Source organism: Idiotropiscis lumnitzeri, chromosome 1, assembly GCF_059441095.1.
Source record: "Idiotropiscis lumnitzeri isolate Australia: NSW breed Sydney's pygmy pipehorse chromosome 1, RoL_Ilum_1.0, whole genome shotgun sequence".
In the NCBI taxonomy this organism is placed as follows: Eukaryota; Metazoa; Chordata; class Actinopteri; order Syngnathiformes; family Syngnathidae; genus Idiotropiscis; species Idiotropiscis lumnitzeri.
The window spans coordinates 19,221,548-19,244,569 of record NC_142391.1 but is presented as its reverse complement, the minus strand read 5'-3'; the positions used below and the strand labels follow the sequence as shown (position 1 = coordinate 19,244,569).

At 38.9% G+C, this 23,022-nt stretch overlaps 1 protein-coding gene across 1 annotated transcript in view; it reads right to left on the bottom strand.

Moving 5' to 3' along the window:
• Positions 1–11: 11 nt before the first annotated feature.
• The window catches only part of gphna (gephyrin a), a 30,525-nt gene continuing 7,514 nt past the window's right edge, over positions 12–23,022 (bottom strand). Inside the window, exons 8-24 of the mRNA XM_088316245.1 lie at positions 20,352–20,453; positions 18,889–19,026; positions 15,339–15,381; positions 15,123–15,260; positions 13,985–14,077; positions 13,857–13,912; positions 13,413–13,532; positions 13,276–13,334; positions 10,321–10,474; positions 10,120–10,241; positions 8,745–8,832; positions 8,563–8,636; positions 7,855–7,919; positions 5,905–6,008; positions 4,631–4,727; positions 3,377–3,515; positions 12–3,298 (exon numbers count right to left, since the gene is read on the bottom strand). Coding sequence (XP_088172371.1) covers positions 3,382–3,515; positions 4,631–4,727; positions 5,905–6,008; positions 7,855–7,919; positions 8,563–8,636; positions 8,745–8,832; positions 10,120–10,241; positions 10,321–10,474; positions 13,276–13,334; positions 13,413–13,532; positions 13,857–13,912; positions 13,985–14,077; positions 15,123–15,260; positions 15,339–15,381; positions 18,889–19,026; positions 20,352–20,453 — 1,587 coding nt within the window. The 3' untranslated portion in view covers positions 12–3,298; positions 3,377–3,381. The remainder of the gene's footprint in view (positions 3,299–3,376; positions 3,516–4,630; positions 4,728–5,904; positions 6,009–7,854; positions 7,920–8,562; positions 8,637–8,744; positions 8,833–10,119; positions 10,242–10,320; positions 10,475–13,275; positions 13,335–13,412; positions 13,533–13,856; positions 13,913–13,984; positions 14,078–15,122; positions 15,261–15,338; positions 15,382–18,888; positions 19,027–20,351; positions 20,454–23,022) is intronic.

Genomic DNA, 23,022 nt, shown 5'->3' with positions numbered 1-23,022 from the left:
AAAACAGGGGCTAGAGAATAGTCAGGATTAATTTTATTAATTCATTTTCAGTTTCAATAATATTACAGAAAAACATTTTTTTTACATGATATTTTATACAGTAATAGTAGAATGCTGTGTAATTGCTTCAAGTGCTGGTCATAGTTTATCGTGTGTGCAATGTGAGACTGATATCAGTCAAGTGTTCAGAATCACTCAGTACAAAGGCAGTAGTAACCTGCTTCTTCTTACTCCAATCAATCTGTCAGGCTTTGATTCCGCCTCTTTGGGCAGGTGCCTGGAAGAGCTCGTTTGCTGTGTTCAGGTCATAGTGGAGTTACCGAAAATATAAATTGCACAAAACGTGCCAAGTCTTTCCACGGTACATTTTTATTCTAATGTGTCAACTTATCACACACAACCAGTAACCGAGCTAAAGTAAGATGTCATCCTCTTTACTTTCCTCCAGTTTACCATCTATGATATGAACGCAGCATGAGCCCCCAATAGAAATATGATGAATTTGAGGTATCGGACATTTCTGATACGCGCACACACACGCGCGCGCACACATACACTACAGGGATAAGTAAAAATGGCCCAACATCATCTTACATACAATACAATCAAAATAAACACAAGCACAAATGAAGCATTAACATTAGAAAGAAATCCCGCCCAAAGCACACGCCACGCCCCTCACAAGAGCCAGGAGGGGTGGTAGGAAGAAAAGTCGAAGGAATTATGCGCCAAGACGACAGTGGGCAGTAAAGACAAGGGTCGGCGCTCCAAGATCACTGGCGGAGCTAGAGGGGGACACAGGGGCACTAATCTCGACGCCCACGAATCATGCTTGGACCTTTTAACAATTTGTTACGGCAATTTTTCCCCCCACATTTCCCCCTATCCCATGTAGGGAACAAATTACTATTTTTTTTTTTAAATCAGTGTTTTTTCTGAATTTTTTATTTTGTTATTAGTTGTTTTTGTAGACCCCCTGAGATATCCTTGGGCCCCGTCAAGGAAAAATAATCCTAGCTCTGCCAGTGTCCAAGACACAAGTGCTCGCGCTGCATTCATTTCCCAATTGACGATGGTAATGTGAACTTTTTTTCGATTAAAAAAATAAATAAATTAATTTAAAAAAATCCTCTAACTTTGGGCACGTGAAGCAAAAAAAAAATACTAGCAGCATCCTTTCAATAAAAACATCGACAAGTCAACTCGCTTCCGTCACTATATTCATCAAATGAAAAGCAACAAACTTTCTTTTCTCATACGAGCAAAATGCAGCATTAAACCTTTTGAACAGCTTTGTTTGGCACTGATCATACTGACAAGAACAATCATAACCTTTTCTTTTAGGGTGAAGGGTGAGCATCGATTGCTTACAGTGCAGTTATTTGGCAAATTCTTCAAGGTCGGTTTCTAATGACAACATTGCAGTCAACTGGTCAAACTTTTGTACAGGAAGTGATGCTGTTTGAATGGGTTCCATATTAAGCATATCTAACAACGGATAAAATACGATTAGTCTGACTGACTGTCACATTTGTTGGGCTGCAAACAGTGCGGTGAGCTTGTTCAAGGATTCAGATTGTTTTGGACTTTTCAAACTAACTGAATAATGACGTAGTAAATCAATCTCTCTTTGTTCATCTGACTATGCCAGTGACGGATAGTGACAGGAAGAACAATTCAACGCTGGCAGAAGGCGTGTGCCCACCTGTTGCAAGTCAAACAATTAAAGTAGTCATGGCTTTCTTTGAGAAGACCGCAACAGCTTGGTGTTCACATCAACAGGTCCAAATTTCACACCAAGTCAAGTCAATTTGTGAGTAGCCTACCACTAAATTAAGATCTTCCTTCTTTCAGGATTGCAACTTTTTGCAACATTTTTGGATTATTTTTCTGCCTTAGCTCGATGAAGGCAGGGGAAAATACTTCACGAGACAACACAATTTTTGCAGAAATTGTATGCATAGGCCGTGCGGGGGTTGCAAGGTTCCAATTTCCCTGATTTTTTCTTTTCGGGGGGGGGGGGTGGCTGGTTTTTGTCTGCTCCCTGAGCATTTTCCTCGCGCAAGGCACCGACAAATCGTACAAATGCAGAGGGGCGCAATACTTTTGTTTTTGACATCTGATTTTAAAAAAGTACCGTATTATAAAAAAATATCCAATAAGAAGTCTGTTTTTTTTTTTTACTTACTACATATATGTTGGCTGCAGAAGTCCTTCTAGCGTTTGACTTCTGCAAAGTTTTCAAGTGAAATATTAAAAAGGGCTTGTCAAATAAAAGCAAGAGTCATCTAATTTTGTCCCTAAAAGTCCTCCAACTTGCATTCCCCCTTCCGCATTTTCCGTCACAATTGTTGTCATTTGCATGCTCTGCTCCAAGAGTCATAAAAAAACTAAACCAAACGCACAATAATACAGAAAGGCATGGAGGAGAAATCCATGCAGACTAACATGTACATTATGACCACAACTCAAAGAGTTGCAAGTTCTATCGTCGTCATAACATGGAGTAGAACTGCACCTTTATTTGGAGGACAACTCCATACGCGAACTCTTAATAGCATTTGGCAGCTGACTTCATGCGTTTGTAACGTCACATTTGCTTCCACAGGCTACAAGTGAACGCAATCACTTTTGCATACACGAGTGGAGCCACTTAGCACACTCTACAACTTCCAGTTTTTTTTTGTTTTTGTTGTTTTTTTTTTTTAGGTGTGAATTTGCCGTATTTGTGGTCATCGGGTGTCATTCAAGCAATACTTTACTAATGAGCCACCAGTTTTATCATTGCTGCTGTTTGGATTTTTGGGGTGGTCAAACAAAGTCAAGGGAAGGGTTTTCAATGAACTGCAGGAGGAGATTCTGCAACAGGCAGAAATGAAGAAGACAAAAGGCCGTGCGGCAGAAGCAGAGGAAAGGAAAGAGTCACTCGATATCACTTAGGTCTACGAAGGAAAAGTGCGGAACGCACAAAGCAAAGAAACACCAGAGACAAGAATGTGAATACTACTAGAATTATGACGACGATGATGGTGATATTCAATCAGAACCATAATAATACCATATGAAGTACGAATATTCATAATCATTATAATCAGGAGAATTATATAATATTACAGAATAAATCTCATTTTCATATATATCTTCAAATTTTTTTTTTAGTCTTTTCAATGCAGACATTTGAGGATTCAGCCTCTGCTGGCTCCAATTGGCTGTTGCATATGACATCACAGCTAATAGATGCCCTGTCCAGGCAGGAAGTCCCAGCACCGTCAATGTTTTTGTCTTGAGTGACTGAAATCTGCAGGGAAAAATATCTGCGTTGGTTGAAACATTTTTAGTTGTTGTGAGTGTCAAAGCTAGAAACGAAAGCAAGCACCTGCATCATAGTCGTCCGATGACCATAACATCCACAACTTCTCCCTTGTGCAGCTCCACATACTGCTCAGTTTTAGGAGGCAACATCAGCAGGCCGTTGGCGCTGCGCATTGACATGAGCCTGCTGGAAACTTGGTTACCTGAAGGGAGGAGCCAGGTTTGCAAAATACGACCGCTTGATAATCTTCAACACAAAAAAAGGAGGGGTGCAACTATCAATCGGCCGGGATCGATTTCCTCAATTTTGGGGGGGATCGGCCAATCTGCCTCAACCGTCTCATCGCCCTCCAGAAAGGTCTGAAAAACTCAGCAACTGTCCACTTCTACTGTGGGATGAGTAATAGGCTTTTCTTTTTTATTTGACAGAACAATTTCAAGAGCTAAAACAAACTGTGTCGATATTGCACACATATTGCTCAATGTTTAACAATATAATTGAATATTGAAGGGGTATGCTGTTGGTTATGAAAAAAAAATGGGATTGGCAGGTAAGCCTTTTTAAAGATTGCTGATCGGTAGGTGCTCCCCTACAAAAAAGTTGTCACGAACTACAACAGGTGAACAAAATGGTTGGTTTTAAAGTACAGGTCAGACTTGCATTGGCCGTATTATTAGGTACACCTCCAAATCTAATGAGTACACGTGACATCACTTTTTTATTTTATTTTTTTAAATAGTCAATTCTATGATATGAATCTAATACATTTACATGTTTTAGATAGAAGTGCACTGTTTCATACTAAAAGGTGTTCGTGGCAATGTTATTTTCATGACATTTCATTGAGAGTTCTACAAATGTTCATGGGAAGACTTAAGAGGTAAATGTTACTCTAAAACTAGGCTGTTTCTGAAATTCAACAGATTCATAATTTGAGAATCCCCATTATTCAGAATCGAGACAAGTACAAGTACCAAAATAACACATGCAGTATTCTCTTTCTATACCATCTTAACAGGATAAAATTTGAGCTCAAATTAGTAGAAAGGGTTTCAATCTTTGATTAGACACAGCTTCAGTATGTTAATCACCTCTAGTTGATATTGTCATCGCTCTGTTGTGAACTGGAAATGCAAATTGGAATAAAACAACAATTATGAAATGTTTAAATGGAAAATATTTTTACAGAAATTGGATGTTGATTGAAATTCTGGCTTCAACTAACATTTCTTGGTTGTAGTGGAAACGATGACGCACTACTGTACAGTATGTGTGGCAGGGACATACTCGTGTGTCTGTATGCATGCATGTTCACACCTGTGCTTTGAGCCCAGGGCAGTGGCTCCTGGTGATGCCAGGTGAGAATGCAGCGATGGTACTCTGGTCGAGGATCCAGCTTCACATCACACGAAAGCTAAAACCAACAGAAACACACTCGTGCTTTTCATGAGGCTCTCTGCAATCAAACAATGCATCTTATTTTCAATAATTAAAAATATTAAGACAATAAGCAGTAAGTTGAATGTAAACAGACACAAATTGACAACTCACGTGACTCTAGACAACATTCAATCAAAACGAGAAAAAAAAAATTGTAGATGTGTGCAATTTCCAATTGTGGGAACATTACAATTTAAATTGAAAACAATTTGAGCTGACAATATTCACAAGGCTCAAACTCTTAATTTCAAGTCTACTCTATTCAAGGTTTTAAATTACTATTTAAGTGGGCTAATTTAGAAACTTCAAGTTGAATGTTGTATTTCTGAATGCTTGTGTGGCCAATTACCAAAGCTAAATTGATTTAAAAAAAAAACAAATACTAAGTAGAGGCAGCGAGAGAGCAAGTGAGAGCGAGAGACTAATGTAATTTTGGGATTTACTATGCAGCCCTCAAAATCAAGCAGGTACTCTATTCCGGTGTTAAATGGGTACCTGCCGACGACGATGATTTTGCGCCAATTTTAACATTGCCATATTGCCGTTGTCATTACACCGCTAAATATTACAGAATGAAGTTGATTGCTTTATGAAAAGAAGCAGCTGCGCCATATGGCTTAAAGAAGCATCGCATCAGTTGGGCAATATTGCAATAAACATGAATTTTCAAAAGTCAGACGAGGAAAGAACGTGATCATCTGCTTCAGAACCGTGCTTTATCTACTCAAAATCAACTTTTCTTTGATTGAAAAATGAAGCTGCTCATACGTCTCAGACAGTAACAATGCATGAAGATTTTCGGGCAAACACAATTGGCTGTTTATTGTTCTGTAGAATACATTTGAATGAGAATATTCTAGCAATTCTATGTAATGGGCAAGAGATGATGGACGAAATTTCGACCTATTTCATGATAGTGTGTCGTGAATAAGAAAAAAGATAATGGCCTATGATGTGACAGAAATGTAACCTGACCACATTGTATATAACAGATTCCCAAAACAGTGCATTATGTATTCAATAGATGAATACAAAATTATCGGTGCAACAAAGTTTAACAATAGTTTGTTTACTCAATTTAAAAGAAAAAACCTTTTGCCTTTTGTCCCTTCTTTTGTCAGTATGTGTGGGAGGGTGAGGAAGTGGGTTACCCTCGCTTTAATAATTGTGGGTCTGGGGTCCAGAATGCCTTGCATCTTCCTCAGTGCAGGAATCACAAAGAGATTACATGTGACCACTGCAGACACTGGGTTACCTGCAAAAAAATGAAAACAAAAAACAAAACAAAAAAAAAAACACAGGTTTTCAGAAGGAAACACAGTCTCGCTTGCAGTGAAACTCCAACATATTTAAACAATATTTTATGACTGAATTCAAGAGCAGGCAGCTACACTAACTCAACGAGACAAGCCGCCATTTTCCCATGACGCTGATTGAGGTCTTATAAAGTTTTCCTTTTTTTTAAATTATTATTTAATACAATTTAAAAATATTTTTTCTTGCGCTGTAAGACCTTAAGTAATATTAATAAGCTTTTATATCTGTACTTTGTTTTTAGTATCTTAGGTTTTTTTTTAAGTTGAAAAGCTTTTAAATGTAATCATGTGCTCCATAAATAAAATTGCCTTGCCTATCATTGCAAATGTCTTGAAAGCAGTTTTTAAATTTCAGCATTATGAATATTTCAAATCTTTAAAAGACTTACTGCTTTCAAACCCAACGGCGTACGCGTGGTTGCAGTATGATGGCCAGGCCATGTTTTGTGGTTATTGTTCACAGAACAAGCCGTCTGTTGCAGACAATTCAAAGCTTGTTACTGCTTCAACACATTAAAAAAAAAAACTGGAACGGCACAGTGTATGAACATAACATCATTTTGTCTTGTCGCTGTAGCTATGGGCATCAAGCCGCGTCGTTCCCCATCCGTATGGGAACGCAAGTCCGCGTTAAGGTTTCTTTTATTATTAATTGCTTCTTTTATTAATTCCAGAAATAATCATCCCCCAAAATATAACATGCTCTATCATCCGACGCTACACCACGTATGTGCAATGTGGTATCCGTTCCGGTCATGGTTTATTGTTTCTAGAGCCAAAATATACATTTGCCGCTTATCGATATGTGGAAATAAAACATACGAACAAGAAATTGTGAATTTTAGGACTTTTGAGTCCTAATTATTTATCTAAATCTTGAAAATCCGAATCAAAATAGGTGGATTGAAACCCATTTCATGAAAGATGCTACTACCCAAAAAAAAAAAAAAAAAAATGAAAAATTACTCCGAAGTTAGGGCAAGATTGCTCACATTATCTACAACAGTAACCCGAATTACTGCTGAGCAAGAGGACTTGATTTTGATGCTAGGCAGGCAGCGGCGCTTTGTTTTTTTTTTCTTATTTTTTTGAAGTCTTCTTTTAAAATTTTCTAAACTAATCGGCCTGTTTCGTCTGCCACTACGTGTTGCAGTAAAATATTTAGCAAATATATCTTGAGTAAGTGTCAAATCTTAACACTATGTAAAACCACTGTATGTCTCTTCAGAAAACTATATTTATGGTCATGCTGAACCTCCCCAAAAATGCGATCAAATCCTGTGCTGCTGTGACCGACATTAGTACTTCCAGTGCAAAAGTTGTAGTTTAAGTAAAGTGTCGGACGCTGATATTCCATTTTAGCGCAGGCCATTTTTCTCAGCTTTGGTCGAAAATGTCAAAGAGGTATTTATTGGCAATGTGTTTATTATTCTCCTTGTAGTTTTGTAAAGAACTTTATTGCATCATATTGTGAGTTGTGTTCAACATTTTAGTTATATAGGTTATGTAGAGGGTGGACGTGTTCAGGTCGGGCAACCCGCTCAACTGTTTTAGACATGTCACAGCAGGATGTGGTGGCAGATCTGACAAAGGCTGGAGTGACAGCCCAAAGTAGGTGAATTGTCTTTACCGGGGCGGGGGAAAACATCGGTCTGAACAAAAGAAAACTAAAACCCATTACAAAATGAAGACAAGAGGAATGTTGTAGTGGGAGATACCGCTTCATTGCTAACAACAAAATCTCCCACTGACACTAACACAAACATACACAGACAAGTTTCGTACCTGGCAGAGCAAAGATGAGTTTCCGCGCTCCATCAATGTCAACAGTGGCAAAGGTAGTAGGAAGACTGAAAGCAAACACAAAGCCATTTTCAGCATAAATTTAAAAGCAAAGATTGCATTAGAATTGCCAAGTTGGGACGTTAACGTATCGTCACTAAACTAAATTCTAGAGTACAAAAGTACGGGTAAGGACGGAAGGGTGCCCAGGTCATAGACAGTGGACGAACCGGAGGGTAAAGTGCCCATCTGTCAATACCCTGTGGCATTATGGGAAAAATCGGCTATGTTTGTAGCATTTAGCCTTCAAGTACGTCCAACATGCGATCCATTGGCGAGTATGTTTTTTGCATGCTTTTCATTGGAACAGGGCTTGCGATGTGGCTGATGAAGTTTCACGAGATTCCAAGGACGTAAGAATGGACACGAACGCAGGACCGACTGCGTCTCTAATATTTTCTAATCTTTCTAGAAACAATTAGGTATTCAAAAACACAACTAGAGTATTTACTTCCCACCCCAAAAAAATAATAAACGACACCGTCGTACAATTTGCGTAGGGGCTACCCGCTTATTTAGCTCTGTTGCTCAATCTACAGAAGTCTGTTTCCCCTCAAAGTGAGGGTGACTACTTAGTTACATGTTCAATTAAAAACGTAACGAAATTAAGGTGAAATCTAAAAGAAAAATAGTGACATTTTATCGACTCACCCTGGCTTCATGAACACACGTCCAAAGTGAATCTGTGCATGAAGGTCAATATCCAGAACCTGCTTCAGGAAGTCCTGGTGGGACATGCATTAAGTTATGCTCAGCTAACTGTGTCAGATGTCAATGACTGAATTGAATTTCGTCAGTCGTTTAAAATTGATGAGTGAGAGGGTGGAGCTTACCTTCTCTCCCATGGAGACACCCCCAGAGGTGATGATGACATCAGCACGACTGATTCCCTCATGCAGAGCTGTGAGGAGGTCATCGGGGCTGTACATACAGGTAGGAAATCTCATTCCAGGTTCATGAATCATTGCGTATAATGCCAAGACAGAGCAATCTGTTACATTTCAAACAAGGGACGCATTTGGAATGATATGGATGGTATCCAATGGACAGTGGCGTAGGACTGGGCCAATAATTCAATATCAATATGTATCTCGATAGTCAGGTGATCGATATCAATGGAAAATGATATTGATAAATTATCGATCTAATAAAATAAAACAACGGAGCTGAAGGACTCACAGCCTTTCGACCTATCACGGCCCAATTAAGTTAAATGAAACATTTAAGTCAGCAAACATTACAATACATATGTACACATGTACATACATGCATATTTCGAACAAACCGATCAATGTCAAAATCGGGATAGGATTCAGCAAGTTCTAATTCATTTATTAGAGCCAACAATGCAAGGGACTCTCGTCTGTTCAAGATAAGGGGAGGCTCCCGCTGATGTTTAATTACTGGTCTGTCTACAGATATGATATCAAGATGGGACAGTTGCAAACTATGTATAATGTTAAAACACTGCGAACAATTGTCCCTAAAATCCACGTGGACATCGAGACTTCTGCCCACTTCAATCTCTGAAAATATCTAAATGATTGGTGCAATATTTTGAATTTCATCACTGTTTAATGTCAGAAAAAACAAACTATTGAGGGGCTCGTTCTGATATTTGCAGCAGTTCAAGTGGTCCTAAGTAGATAACTCAATTACATGCATTTTAGCAAAAAATGATAATTGATTGCAGTTTTGACATCAAGTGACATTCATGATTTTGAACAGAAGAAGAAACAAAAATATATTTTTTTCCAGTTTTGTTTTGAAAAACGAATGAATGCATGATACACGGAGTCCTCTGCTTTGATCAGCTGATCGGGGTGCACAATCTCCATCAAGCATCAAAAGCAGTAACAGTTGCATTAGAGGCATTGTATCATATAATTTTATCCTACTTTTTCTCCTTGACTCTAAATTCTGCCTTTGCATTGTCAATAAAGTTTCAATGTGTCCAAATATAACTACTTTACCTGCTGTCCTTTGTGCTTTCTCGCATTTCAGTTTCTGTTCCCACCCTCCAACTATGTGCGCCAGCTCTGTGAAGTCTGAGACTAAGTGACAATCACATGCGGGCTCTATGACATAAATGACGAGAGCCGGCGGTGGCTTTATTCGATTTGCAACCGACTGACACATACTACTTTTGAGGCTCTTTCCAATTTGACGGTGACAGGAAATCATTTGTATTGTTTGTAATCTCTTTACTTGTCTCCAACAATGCCCAGGTTGATGGTTGGATATCCATGTTCCTGGATGGTCGCGAGCAGAGTCGAGCGGTTGGAGTCTCTGATCTTTCCTGGGTGGAGGTCGTCCTCTGGATTCAAAAGCTTCAAAGCAATAAATCAAGGAGTTTATTAACAGAGAACACTGTGGGGAATAATCCCATGACTATATGTTTACACACACCTCATTTCCAGTGGACATGACAGCCACCACTGGGAACTTGTGCACACTGACATCGGTCACTCCTACTGTAGCCAGCAGACCGATCTCTGATGGGCCCATGTGTGTCCCTTTGGCTAACACACACTCTCCTCGTCTGATGTCATGACCTATAGGCCTGAACAGACCACAACAGTTGGCTTCAATTACAGGCGGAATTCTGAAGTACCTGCATGCCAGGATTGCCACAAACTTTTATTAGGCTAGTCGACCAATCACCAACAGTAGTCGCCATCACTCGACGAATCGGATCAAATGTAAATTGCAGTATATTGCATGAGAAGACAGCTGCTCTTATGTAGCCATCATTCGCTTGCTCTTTTAGGTACTGCTAAATACAAGTTAATAATAAAGACAATTACGATAATACTACATTCAACTTTGATTAATTAAAGGCAATACTGACACTGAGACTTTAAATTTTAGCAGTAGATGTTTAGTGCATTTCAAAATGGAAAAAAAAAAAATATATATATATATAATAAAAATAAAAATTGTAAACATTTCATTCTTATAGGGCAGAGGTAGTCCATTAAGTCGCAGAGGTCCACGACGAAGATTTCTTCCAATTAAAAGGTCCGAACCAAAGTCCAACTTCCCAAAATGTCTTTGCCTATGTTCACATTTTTATATAGTTTCAATATTTAGTCATTTTCAACAGAGCGCACTTATATACTAAATATTTAGCAATGTTCCCATTAAACACCTTTGCCAGTCAAACAAATATAAGGCGTGTATTTCACATTCAAGAAAATGTGGCTCCAGGAATTTAAGGGTGCCACTTCCAGAAAGAAAACAGTCAAATATCTCCTGCAGAAATATAACAACTGCTAAGCATTGAGTTAACATCTTTTACCTTTTTTTTTTTTTTTTTTTTTTTTTTAAATCAAAGAGTTATCAGCCTAAAAAAACCCGGAAAGCCTAATTATCCGAGTAAACCAGGTCAACATGTTCAGTCCACAATCAATAAAAATGGCTGTCCTCATGAAAAACGAATTCAAAATGAGCTTTGACACCACTTTTTCTTTTGAATATTTTTTTAACTTCTCTTAATGAGAAAAATGAGTTTGTGACTGCCCAGCCAGTGACTTAAATCTGGGTTGGAACGGAGTCAGGGCCATTGGGATTTGGTAGATTATTTCACACATCTGGGTTTAGTGTTTTCCTTTAAATAATGTTTGTGCAACCGCATTTAAGCACTCCTTCACAACTTCCCCATCACTTGAACGGGATGTAAACGAAAATGTAAAAATCTGTTGTACTGCACTCAAAGTTCGATGTTTTTGCCTGCGCTCACCTCAAACGTCAGCGGATAACTGTGCACAAAAGGGCGGTGCTTTGTTTCGTAGTGGCGCTTCGCAATGTTGCGACGGTTTCGGAGCATATGATGCACACTGGTTTTGAATCGGCTGCAGCCAGAACGAAACTAAATTTCTCCGTCCATTCATTGAAAACAAGACGCATCGACCTCGCAAACTTTTTAGCAAGGCAAACTGTCAGCAGCACTCTTTTCCGGTCTGCGGCGCAATTGGCAATCGTAAACAAAAGATTTGATTGGCTCAAATAGGTGACGCCTTTTCCGTATTTACTAGAATTGCAGCGTCAACGTTTGCGAATGCGCCCTGAAAAAAAATTCATCATAGATCGGCCATGGGTCCGGTCCGAACCATCCAGCGGTCCGGATCCGGACCGCGGTCCGGCATTTGGTGATGCCTGTTATAGGGCATAAGAAATGTCAAAAGGTAGTAGAGAGTAAACTTAGGAAGATGCACTGTACTTATGACAATTTAAAAGTAATAAATCTAAACTAGACATATGCAAAGTCCAGCCCGGGGGCCAAATTCATCACTTGTTCAAATTTCCTACAACCCGCAGCCTCTGGCATAAATTTAATAATATGTGTCTCACTGCACTGATGACCACAGAAAAAAAATACACACACCAGATGATGGCACTAAACCCGTGGCCGAGCTCGGCTGCATTCGGAAATACCCTCCGAGTGTGCTCTGTCTTTCCAAACACATCACTCTCTCAGTCATGCAAGGCGTCAGAGTGAATTTCTCGACACATGACCCTTGTGTGACTCTTTCCAGCCCAATTCTAAGGTGGAGACTGTCATGAAGAAAAGGTAAGTTGATAGAGCGGGATGATTTTTTTCACTGAAATATGAAACAAATGTGTCTATTTAATTTGCCAAGAGACTGTAGGAGTTTTCAAGGAATTCAATAACAAGAAGCATCACCAGATGAAACATGCAAACTACGACAAGGTGACTGGAAATGAACGGCATGAAAAGCTGAATAATCTGCCCCTGCACATTTTCAAACTCACCAAATCTAGCTCTCTTTGCAAAAGGTTCGGACAACCCTAACGTACACAAACAAAATTTGGTAGACACCTGAATGGGGGTGGGGTACAACTTAAAAATTAGGAGGTATTTATTTTTTACCACTATAAAATTAGTATATCGTAATCAACGAGGTTATGCGTTTCATCTTAATATGTTGCCATTGAGGGCTTGCAGAAATGTTCTGAGTGCTGCTATGTCCGAGTTCATTAACGCAACCCTCTGTGCATGGTCACGACTCTGGGGATGGAGTGAGACTGTGAAGGAGTGCGTGTTCTGTGTTTAAAAAAAAAAAAGAAAAAAAAAAGAGTTTTGGTTGTTAAATAAAAAAAACTTGTGTTCACTGACTAATGCCTCATTCATATTAGATGCAACAATATTTTGCCATACCAAACAGTACATCGCGTCATTACATCAAACATAAATGTCGACTTGTCAACTACATTAAAAAAAAAATAAAATAAAAGTAATTGTCAACGATTTTGATCATCAACGTTGCCGTGACTAGTCGACTAATCTTGGCAGTCTTAGCGCATGCACGCATGTGTGTTGACTGGTTTGATTTTGTTCACCTGATGTCCTGTCCAGGCCGAGCCTGCACCATAATCCTCACTTCTAACTCCTCTGTACCCTGAAACACAGCACAGTTCATTTTAGCACACTTGATGAGACTCATGTCGTCCCCGCTAACAACTTGTTTTTTGCTTACATCTTCAGACTCTCTCAAGAGTTCTGTATCTTCTACTTGGACTACTGCGTCAGCACCACAAGGAATGGGAGCACCGGTGGTCACCCTCATCACTTGGCCTGGCATCACTGTGTGGGTGGGCTGCATCCATGCAGAGTCAGATTAGAAATGTCAACTTTTAACTACAGTACATAATTTGCCTCAAGGTTGTCTTTTTACTTTTGTTTCTTACTGGGAACTGCTTAAAATATATTTAGGACACCAAACAAAACATTATGGTTGTTTGTTTTTTTTTGTGTTTTTTTTTAAGTGTTCAATTCCCTCCTTTAAGTTTGTACCGTCGCAGCTTCATAACAAGAGAGAAAAAACATATGTTAAAATAATTATTTGTTGTCTTCATTATGTTTGACAATAGAAAGTAACTGAACTGGTTTGGCTCGTAGTGATTACTGAATAAGGGCTGACCTGTTGTCCAGCTTGCGATTCTCCCATGATGAAGCGATCTCCTGGGCCATCAGCAGCTATAGGACAACAATAACAAATGAAATTAACTGTGAAAGGTAGAGCATCTCTCAAACCTTCCCAGTGCCTACCTCTTACAGCATAACCGTCTTTAACTGAGGCGGGAAATGGAGGAAGGTTGTCTTTGGCATAGATGTCCTGAGCGAGCACTCGACCCATTCCGTCTAGAAAGATTAAGACCTTTCTAAAAGTGTTTCAACAACACTCCAGCCATCACAACAGGTTGATCTTGTGCACATAGTAGTGAAGTTTGACTGCTTTACACCATTTATGATTCAAAACCTACGGTGGTTGGTCGGTGCAAAACAAAATAAACATTGGCATTGATAAATTACAATTTCCCCAAACAAATGACCAAAAGTCGAAGCAAACTTTTCAGGAAACAAATTAACAAAATCCAAAAGACTTTTTTCATTTAAGAACATACATGATTAAAAGCTGAAACAAATTACAATGAACACCAACCGGCAAAGGAATATACCATGCCGCTAATTTATAGGAAGTCCGTGCGACATTTTGACTTGTTAAAAGTCTAGGTAAAAAAAAAAAGAAGTCACTTTCCACAGTTTTGTATTTCATGTGGTCGCGCTTTGCGGGTTTAAATGGCACACGAGAAAGCAAGTAGAGGTTGTCCGGATGCTGGTGGACGGTGCATCATCCTTGGTGTCACTACCAGTCTCTTTGTTTTCTCAAATAATCATTTGATTAATGCAATGTAAAAGTGCTAAACAGTATTACCGTATTTTCAAGAATATAAATCGCACTTTTTTTTCAAAGGTTGACTGGTTCTGCAACTTGTACGTCTATGACTTATGCAGGAAAAAAAAAATCACAGACAACTAGATTTATGCAGCAATAACTCCTAGTCCTTACAAAGACAACTGAGAACGAATGAACACAAATGGGCATCAAGAGGACCATATTTTTTGCAGCGGAAAAACAAAATTGAGCCGCAGAGAGAAAGTTTGGAGTGAATGAGAAACTTGTTAGGCACTGGCGAAAAGTGGAGGATACTCCTATAGCGATGAATAAAACTTGAAAGTAAGATGGCCAAAGCTGGAGGAGCGAGTTCGCCAGTTTTTTTGGTTTTTTTCAATCTCATTATGCATTTTTGAGCCGGTTCGACTTTTGTTTTGCACTTACCAGCCACCGTAAAAAAAAAAAAAATAGATCAGTGCACATAGTCCGCAATCAATGGTGGAGACTGACCTCTGTAGTTAATGACTTCAATTCCCAGAATAGGAGTCATCTCTAAAACAGTGATGAAGGCTTTGTCCATTGATGTCAGTGGAAACGGGGACATCCGATGACGTCGTGCCACTTTGCTGATGTCTACTGCACTGTGGCCTGCAACACGCACGCGCAATAAAAGTCACATTTTGCACATTAAAGCACTTTTGTCAGGATGATGTGTAAATAACTTACTGGCCCGCAGGATGTTCTCGTTACTGCCACATCGAGACTGGACCTAGGGGCAGAAAGTAACACTCCTGTTAGTCAGTGTTTGAGTCTCATGGAACACAAAAACTCTTTACTTCATTACAGGACGGTTGAACTTATTGTCTCCGGACAAAAGGATTGGGAGTGAATGATTGAATGTGACTAGATAAAACCTTCCTGCAACTTTAACTTCTGCAATCCAGTGCAAGCGATGTCAATATACTCCAACTTTTGAGGCAATGACAGGTTACACCGCGATTGTCACAGACATCATTTGTCTCGCATTTCACAATGGCTGCAGCTACAACTAAACGCTTAACATAGGGTATAACAAAAAATGTCAGCAATTTGGACAGTGAAAGCAGTAATTTAAAATACAAATTAATGATAACACAAATAAAGATGACACCAGAAAATAGCAGAAGAGTGAAAGGTCGCAAGTTGCGTCCAAAGAAGAAGAAACCAAGTCGAAAGAATCAAAATATGTCTTCAAATGAGTTTTAAAAATGGACAGACCCCCTCGGCTTGTCTAACATTTAATGGAAGGTCATTCTAGAGCAGGTGTGGGCAAACTACGGCCCGGGGGCCACATGCGGCCCATCAAATGTTTCAATCCGGCCCGCCGAACTTGAAAAAAATTAAATGAATAAACCTTGTTAATGTTTTATTTTCTAAATACTGTGGTTTTTCAAAGACATATATTGTTGTAATGCTTTTGTTCACTTTCATTTAAAATTAAATGTATTTTTCTTTCTCCGATGAGGTAAGGTTAGCGAAAAACTCCATCCATCTGCTCCTGGTTCGGCCGCTCTGTCAAATTTTAGAACCCATTGTGGCCCACCAATCAAAACGTTTGCCCACCCCTGTGCTAGAGTAAAGAACCAACAACAGAAAAGACTCAATCCCCACTGAGGCTCCGCTTAGTCCTCAGCACCTCCAGGAAAATAACAAACAAAAAAAATGTGCAATGATAAATAAAATTTTTATGAAAATTAACCCGTGTAAATCAGACATTGCTTTTGAATTGTAGTTTCAACAGAATTATTTTACAAATAAACTCCTAAATGTTATGGTATGCTTAGCTGAACATTTTGTCGGACAACTTTTTCCAGCAATTACCAGAGGTGGGCAGTTTCTAGAATGTTATTGAATTCAGTCGAGCGGTTAGCATTCGTATTAATCGACTTTTCAATTTTTCATCAATTTTCGCTGCTTTTGATATAGTAGATCACCACATCTCATTAAATAGACTTAAAAAAACTGGTGGGCATCTCTGGCACTGATTCGAACTGGGTTTAGTACTAGCTCACAGATAGATGTTTCTGTGTAAGTATGGATATTTGTTCCTCCATAACTCAGCAAAGTAAATGTGGGATACCCCAAGGTTCAATTATAGGTCCAATACATTTTCATTTTTATATGCTTGCCCTCTGGGACGTTTCCCAACTCAGAGGTTGGCGATTCGGCCAGTGTAACCTTGTCAAAGTGTCCTAGATTAAGACACTAAACAAGTGACAGCCGATCAGATCTGCAGAGACTGTTGATATTTTTAAGCGGAGGCTAAAGACATGACATTTTAGCTTTATCTTTTAAATGATCTATTGTACACTTTTAATTCGTCACTATTGTTTTCTAATTTTGCTGCCTTTTAGTAGTGAGCTTCTTTTAGTTTGTCTTTCAGCGTTGTCATTTTCTTTATTTATTTTTTTAATTCTGTTGTTGTTTTTTTTTTTTATTAGATTTTAGCTCCAGTGTTTCCGAATGTGGGGCCTCCATGCTATGAGGTACGGCTGGCTTTCTCACAGGGGGCATCCTCCTTGAGGTTACTTGGGGGAAGAATGGGTGTCTCTGTGACGGGCTGTCATTCCTCTCAGCGTGGATGAGCTCCCCCTTGGGTACTCTTGCCTCATATGGTTTATCAGCGCCTTGCCTTTTTTAACATAGTTTACCAGGTTGCATCTGTGTGGGTGTGTGCGTGGGGGTGCTTTTGTGTGTGTGTGTGTGTGTGCGTGGAGCATATACGTGTCTTGGGATGTATACTTTGTGTATGTTAGGAGGCAGCGGGTCTTCTTTTTTGTATTTTGGATGTTTTTATTGCACAACAATTTAAGGTAAATGTTTATGCATAAGAAGTAATATATAAATAAATTTTGATCGTGCGACACTCGTGAGGAGAAGCATTCAGATAATGGATAATGGATGGATGATTGATTTGGTATTCATCACAGTAGTCGCATAGTTTTAACACTTATTAAAAACAAGTTAAAATAGCTTGAAAATAATTCTCTCTTCTAAGCCAAGCTCTGGTTGGTCGCTAGCGTTTGCAAGCACGTAAACGAGTACGACGACGTCACTATGCATTTCCGTCAAGACAGAGCATGCGCAGCCACACACTACCCGCCTCTGGACTCACACACAGAGACTGAGACAGCGAGCAAGAGGGAGCGAGAGAGCAAGTCACTTATATAGGCCACAGTATCGCCTTTGATTTCAGTTGCTCCATCATTTATAAACATGTCAGGAATGCTGGTACAAGCTGCAGTTTCTTCTACTATCATCTTTATTGTCTTTAACAGCAATAGGTCCATACCTTAACAAATTCAAGCCGTAAGCTAATGATGGTTATATAAGAGCATTTGCAAGCTAGTGCTGTGATTTATATATGATGCGATTAGTCGACTAATCGCGACTACTGTGGGTGATTGGTTGACGAGCAAAATAATCGTTTGTGGCCGCCCTAATATTTTCTAATATAAGTCTAAAATCTGCCTGAATAGTGAATATTTAACATTTTCTTTAAATCTTGATTAAGACATTACATATGGAAGGATTTAAGGTGATCAAGAAAACGTGTTCAGCACAAGATTGATGATGATTGATCAATTTAAGTGGCTAAATCTCAAAATACAGAATAATTATTAAAAAAGCAATAACGTATTGAATCCATCATACTAATTTATGGCATTTGAACTAGGCCAATGGGGCTAGCGTCAAAGAACTTTGAGTGGCCCAACAGTCACATATGGAGGAAGTTATGTGTATCAATGTTTAAAAAAAAAACAAGTCCGGTAAACAACGAAAACTCTCTGGATCATCGCAAATTCAGGCAGGAACCATTACAAAAATAACAAACGTCAGGTGGCTCAAGTAAATGGTACACGCTTTCTACTAGTGAGGTAAGTTCTGAAACAGCAAATTAAATATGAACTTTGGAACATGTTTTTGCATGTTTGCTTGCTCAGAATTAGCATTATGTGTCTTTACAAAGCACATCTTACAATATTTATGTTCCGCATGCTTGGAAAAAAATATTTGAGAGGGGGTACACGGCAAGCTACAATACAGTCTGAGCAAAAATGCAAGAATGGTTTGCTTTAACTTTGTTGGAAAATAAAAGCCACTTTCTGCCACTTACAAATAAAATTTTGATTCGGGCTTTACTACAGTGAATACATTACGTTAACGTGAATGTATGTGTGTACAGCTCCAGCTGGTGTGAAACGCGCTATATAAATAAAGTTGTATGGTATTGTACCTTAGGTGTTGGGCATGATGCAGTGGAAAGGCGGGAGGTTGCCTGTGTTGCCCGTGGTGACTCAGAAGGGGTGGAGCTCAAAGAGGCAGAATCTCGAGGAAGCACCTGAACACCTCGAGAAATGATCGAGTCCGGAATCTACAGGTTAAGAGAGTATAGTCAACAAGACGATCCCTTAAAATTCACTGGGCTTGCTGCACAGTAATATACTGTGTTATTTGAAACGGGAACAAATTATACAACTACAATTGAGTCTATTGTTAAACATAAACATGCATGATACTAAAATGTAACAATGTTTAAACTAAAATTATATCCATAAACATTTCTGTAAATATACTTATTGATACAGATTTAAAAAAAAAAAAGTGTAGTAATGCAAGTACTGAAGCTCTGGTTGGTAATAATTGGATGTAAAACATGCCAAAAACGGAAGTCTCTACTGCAAGTTGAACTGTCTTAGGCAATTGGACACTTGAGTAATTTCATCAGACTGACAAAGCACCTCCAGAGTTACAGAAGAGATTATACAACTACATGTCGCGTCATTTGTACACTGACTGACAGTAAGAACCCAGGAGAAACTCGCATACCTTGCAGATAAATGGGAAATGATCAAATAAATCCTCCATAGATTTTGCTTATGACAAATAAAATCTGCTCATACTGTATATGGATTTCTATTCATTGTTCATTATTCCCATGGATGCACTGAGGTTTGTGCTGGCAGCTGTAAAATTGTGTAAGTACCATAACACTTTTTGCTTGCTGCATCTCATGTGATACAGTAATTCACCGTCACTTTGGTCAAATCAGACAGTTGAAACATTGTCAAGACTTTTACACAACATGAACCCAAACCAAAGGATGATCTCTACTATTTCTCCCAAAATGACAAATTGGTAATTGTCACAACGCTCTCTTGATTTTCATAGAGGGACAAAAAAAAATTGAGTCCATGGGGAAGGAGGTAAGGTAGGTGGTAAAATTATATAACACACAAAACACCTGCAGTTAACACACTTAAAGAAAGGACACTGGCAAATGCTAATTAACTCCCAGTCATGACTGGAACAATTGTTCAAAATGTAGAAAGGAGCGTAAATACTAAAGATGGATGGAGCTTTGGGTTCAAGGCTCTCATCACTGAACTGTTAAGTTGGCCGACAGGACAGTTACTAAATAAGCTCATTGAACACTTAGCAAGATTTTGCAATGTTTACCCGAAGCTTCCTTTGTAAATAGAGTTTTTCAAAGCAATACAACAATCATAAATAGGTCTTGTATTCTTCCAGCCACTGGTTGGTTCTACGCAAAAGGATAACTGCCGCTTTGTGTGGAATGTATCATTCTCTTAACATCAACAATATATGCCTATTAAAATATGAATTGGCAGGTTCGGACGGAGAGACATGATGAGCTGATCAATGACAGAAGAGGAAGCGAGAGTGAGGATGCCTCACCTGCTGGTCATGGGTACAGGAGCAGGTGAAATGAGTGGGAGGGGCAGGTGTGTTGCCAGGCAGATAGGGACCCCCCTTAGCCATGACCTCAGCATGGCTGGTCTGATGGACACGAAAATGCATGCACGGGTCACACACAGACACACGTTGGCACAAGTGAACAGGTGAATGACATGAGGTGGGATTATTGACAAACCACGTGCATTTTACATGAACGAATCAGGTGTATGAAATATTCATCCATATCAGGTACATTGGAAATTTTGATCCAGGTGGGACAACAAACAGAACCCCCAAGAAAAACGTTGCGACGAAGAAAGATGAGACACCTTAGTATCAGTTTTTGTCCTCCAGTTTGTGTGAACACCATCCTTTATCAATGATCATAGGCCAAAGAAGAAAAGGGTCATTAAACCACAAACGGTCTTAAAAGTTAATTAATGTGTTAAAGGTACAGTGCATAAAATGCACTTGCCATCTGGAGGTGAACTAACTAATGCAACAATCTAAATTTGAAGCGCTTGAAACTATCGAGCCACACAGTTGAAAGAAAAAAAAAAAACTTTCAGTACTTGCGGTTTATTTGTTGTTTGAGGGTGAGAAATATTTTATTTTGAAAAGTGACTGGCTTCTCTCCATGACATCCATCTATGATGGACTCTTGACGCATGTCAAGATGCTAATTGTCGCACTATACTCATGTTAAACCCACAAGCTAAAAAAAAAAAAACACCCCCACGTACAAAGCCCGCTCTGGACAATATATGGCGAGCGGCTCTTCATAAAGCCTTATGGTGGCACATGGTTGTCACATTTCAGGTCGACGCTGCCAATATAGTTACAGAAAATGTGGCTTCATGTTTTTGTAATAGCATTTTATTAGTCAGGCAACCCGCAGTTGCTCTGGGAAAAGTGCATACAATACAGCGAAGAAGCAGAGCACTAGCAAATAACAAACTCTTGTTCTCGTTGTGCGTTTTTTTGTCTTTGCAAGGAATTGTCGGACTATCTTTAGATGAGTATTAAAATACACTCCTGTAGTTTCAATTTGCAGTTTTGGGGTGCAACAGTTTGCGGCCAAATAATATTTAGCCTGATTTTATTATTAATTTTTTTTTTTTATTTGAATACAAAATAAGTGCAAAAAAAGTGGTGTCACTGAGTAATGTAGTTACAATCTTTACTCTGAAAATTCAGCTATTATCATTTGGATGTCCAACGCAAAAATAGTCCGAGCCCCCACACCCTCCTTTACTTTTGCTCATTTTTGACAAAATGTAAGATGTTAAATATAGTATTCATTCTAATATAGGCCAATTTAAATTAGTTAAAATTAGTTAAATGTAAATGTTTAGCATCATCTAATTAAAAGAGTTTGAATTTGAGAAAATTCTCATATGTACTGGGCTAGATAAAGTCTTAAAAGCCAAAACATTACACATAACATTTAATATGGTGGATCTTTTCAACCATTTTATACTTGTATATTGTTGACGAAAAGCATCACGCATGACACTCTGCACTTCATTTTGGGATATCAAACATTGAAGCCATAATGTATTGAAAATATGTGATTCTAACCAAATGTACATTGACTTCCATTGATTTCCGAACAATTCGGGGTTGCTTCATGACAAAGTGGCATAAAATTCTTCATCCTTAACTGATTCTTACAAACTAAATTTTCCGTGTCCAAATCTCTATTTTTGAACAGGTGTGATATTGCTTTGGTCGCCGTGTGCAAGTCTGACATTGCTCACCGAGGTCCAAGGAATGCTCCGGGATTTTGTGTGAAAGCTCAGTCACATAGCAAATGAGAGGGAAAATTGCATACTAGAGAAAGAGGTAGCTTCTTTGCTCAAAACTATAGCCTGTATAATCGTTTTTTTGGGGGGGGGGTTTTGTACAAGGAGTCCTCAGTTTTTACAACAGTTCTGAAAAATGTCATTTCGAGGTTACGACCGGCATAAGATGTCATCAGGCAGTACAAGAATGCAAACTTGTATGAGAAGTTATTGTCTTGTTCTTGCCATTGAATCATTTGAATATTCATGGCCAAGCAGTGTTTGTTAAACAAATATGAACTGTACTACAATTATGACTTTCCAACTGTGTTAGCGAAGGTCAGTGATTGGCTGGTTCCACAGAAAAGCAACTTTGTTGTAAATCAAGGACCCCCGCATTCTCAAGATTCACATCTTAAACCAATGGTGGGCCAACTATTTGATTGGCGGGCCACAATGGGTTCTAAAATTTGACAGAGGGGCAGGACCAGGAGCAGATGGATGGAGTGTTTTGGTAACCTCGCGTCATCGGAGAAAAAAATTCATTTAATTTAATTTTTATTTTTTTAAAGTGAACAAAAGCATTACAACAATAAATATGTCTGTGAAAAAACACAGTATTTAGAAAATAAAACATTAACAAGGTTTATTCATTTAATTTTTTTCTCAAGTTCAGCGGGCCGGACTAAAACTTTTAACAGGCCACATGTGGCCCCCATGCCGTAGTTTGCCCACGCCTGTCTTAAACCATTTACAGTGTAAATAATTGTGTCATTCCTGGTGCAGCATATACAAACAAAGACTCCCTGTTGCTAAAGACAAATCAAATGGATGTCCAATAATTTTGCAAGCCTGCAGACTCCTCAATTGCATTTGGCTTAATAGCT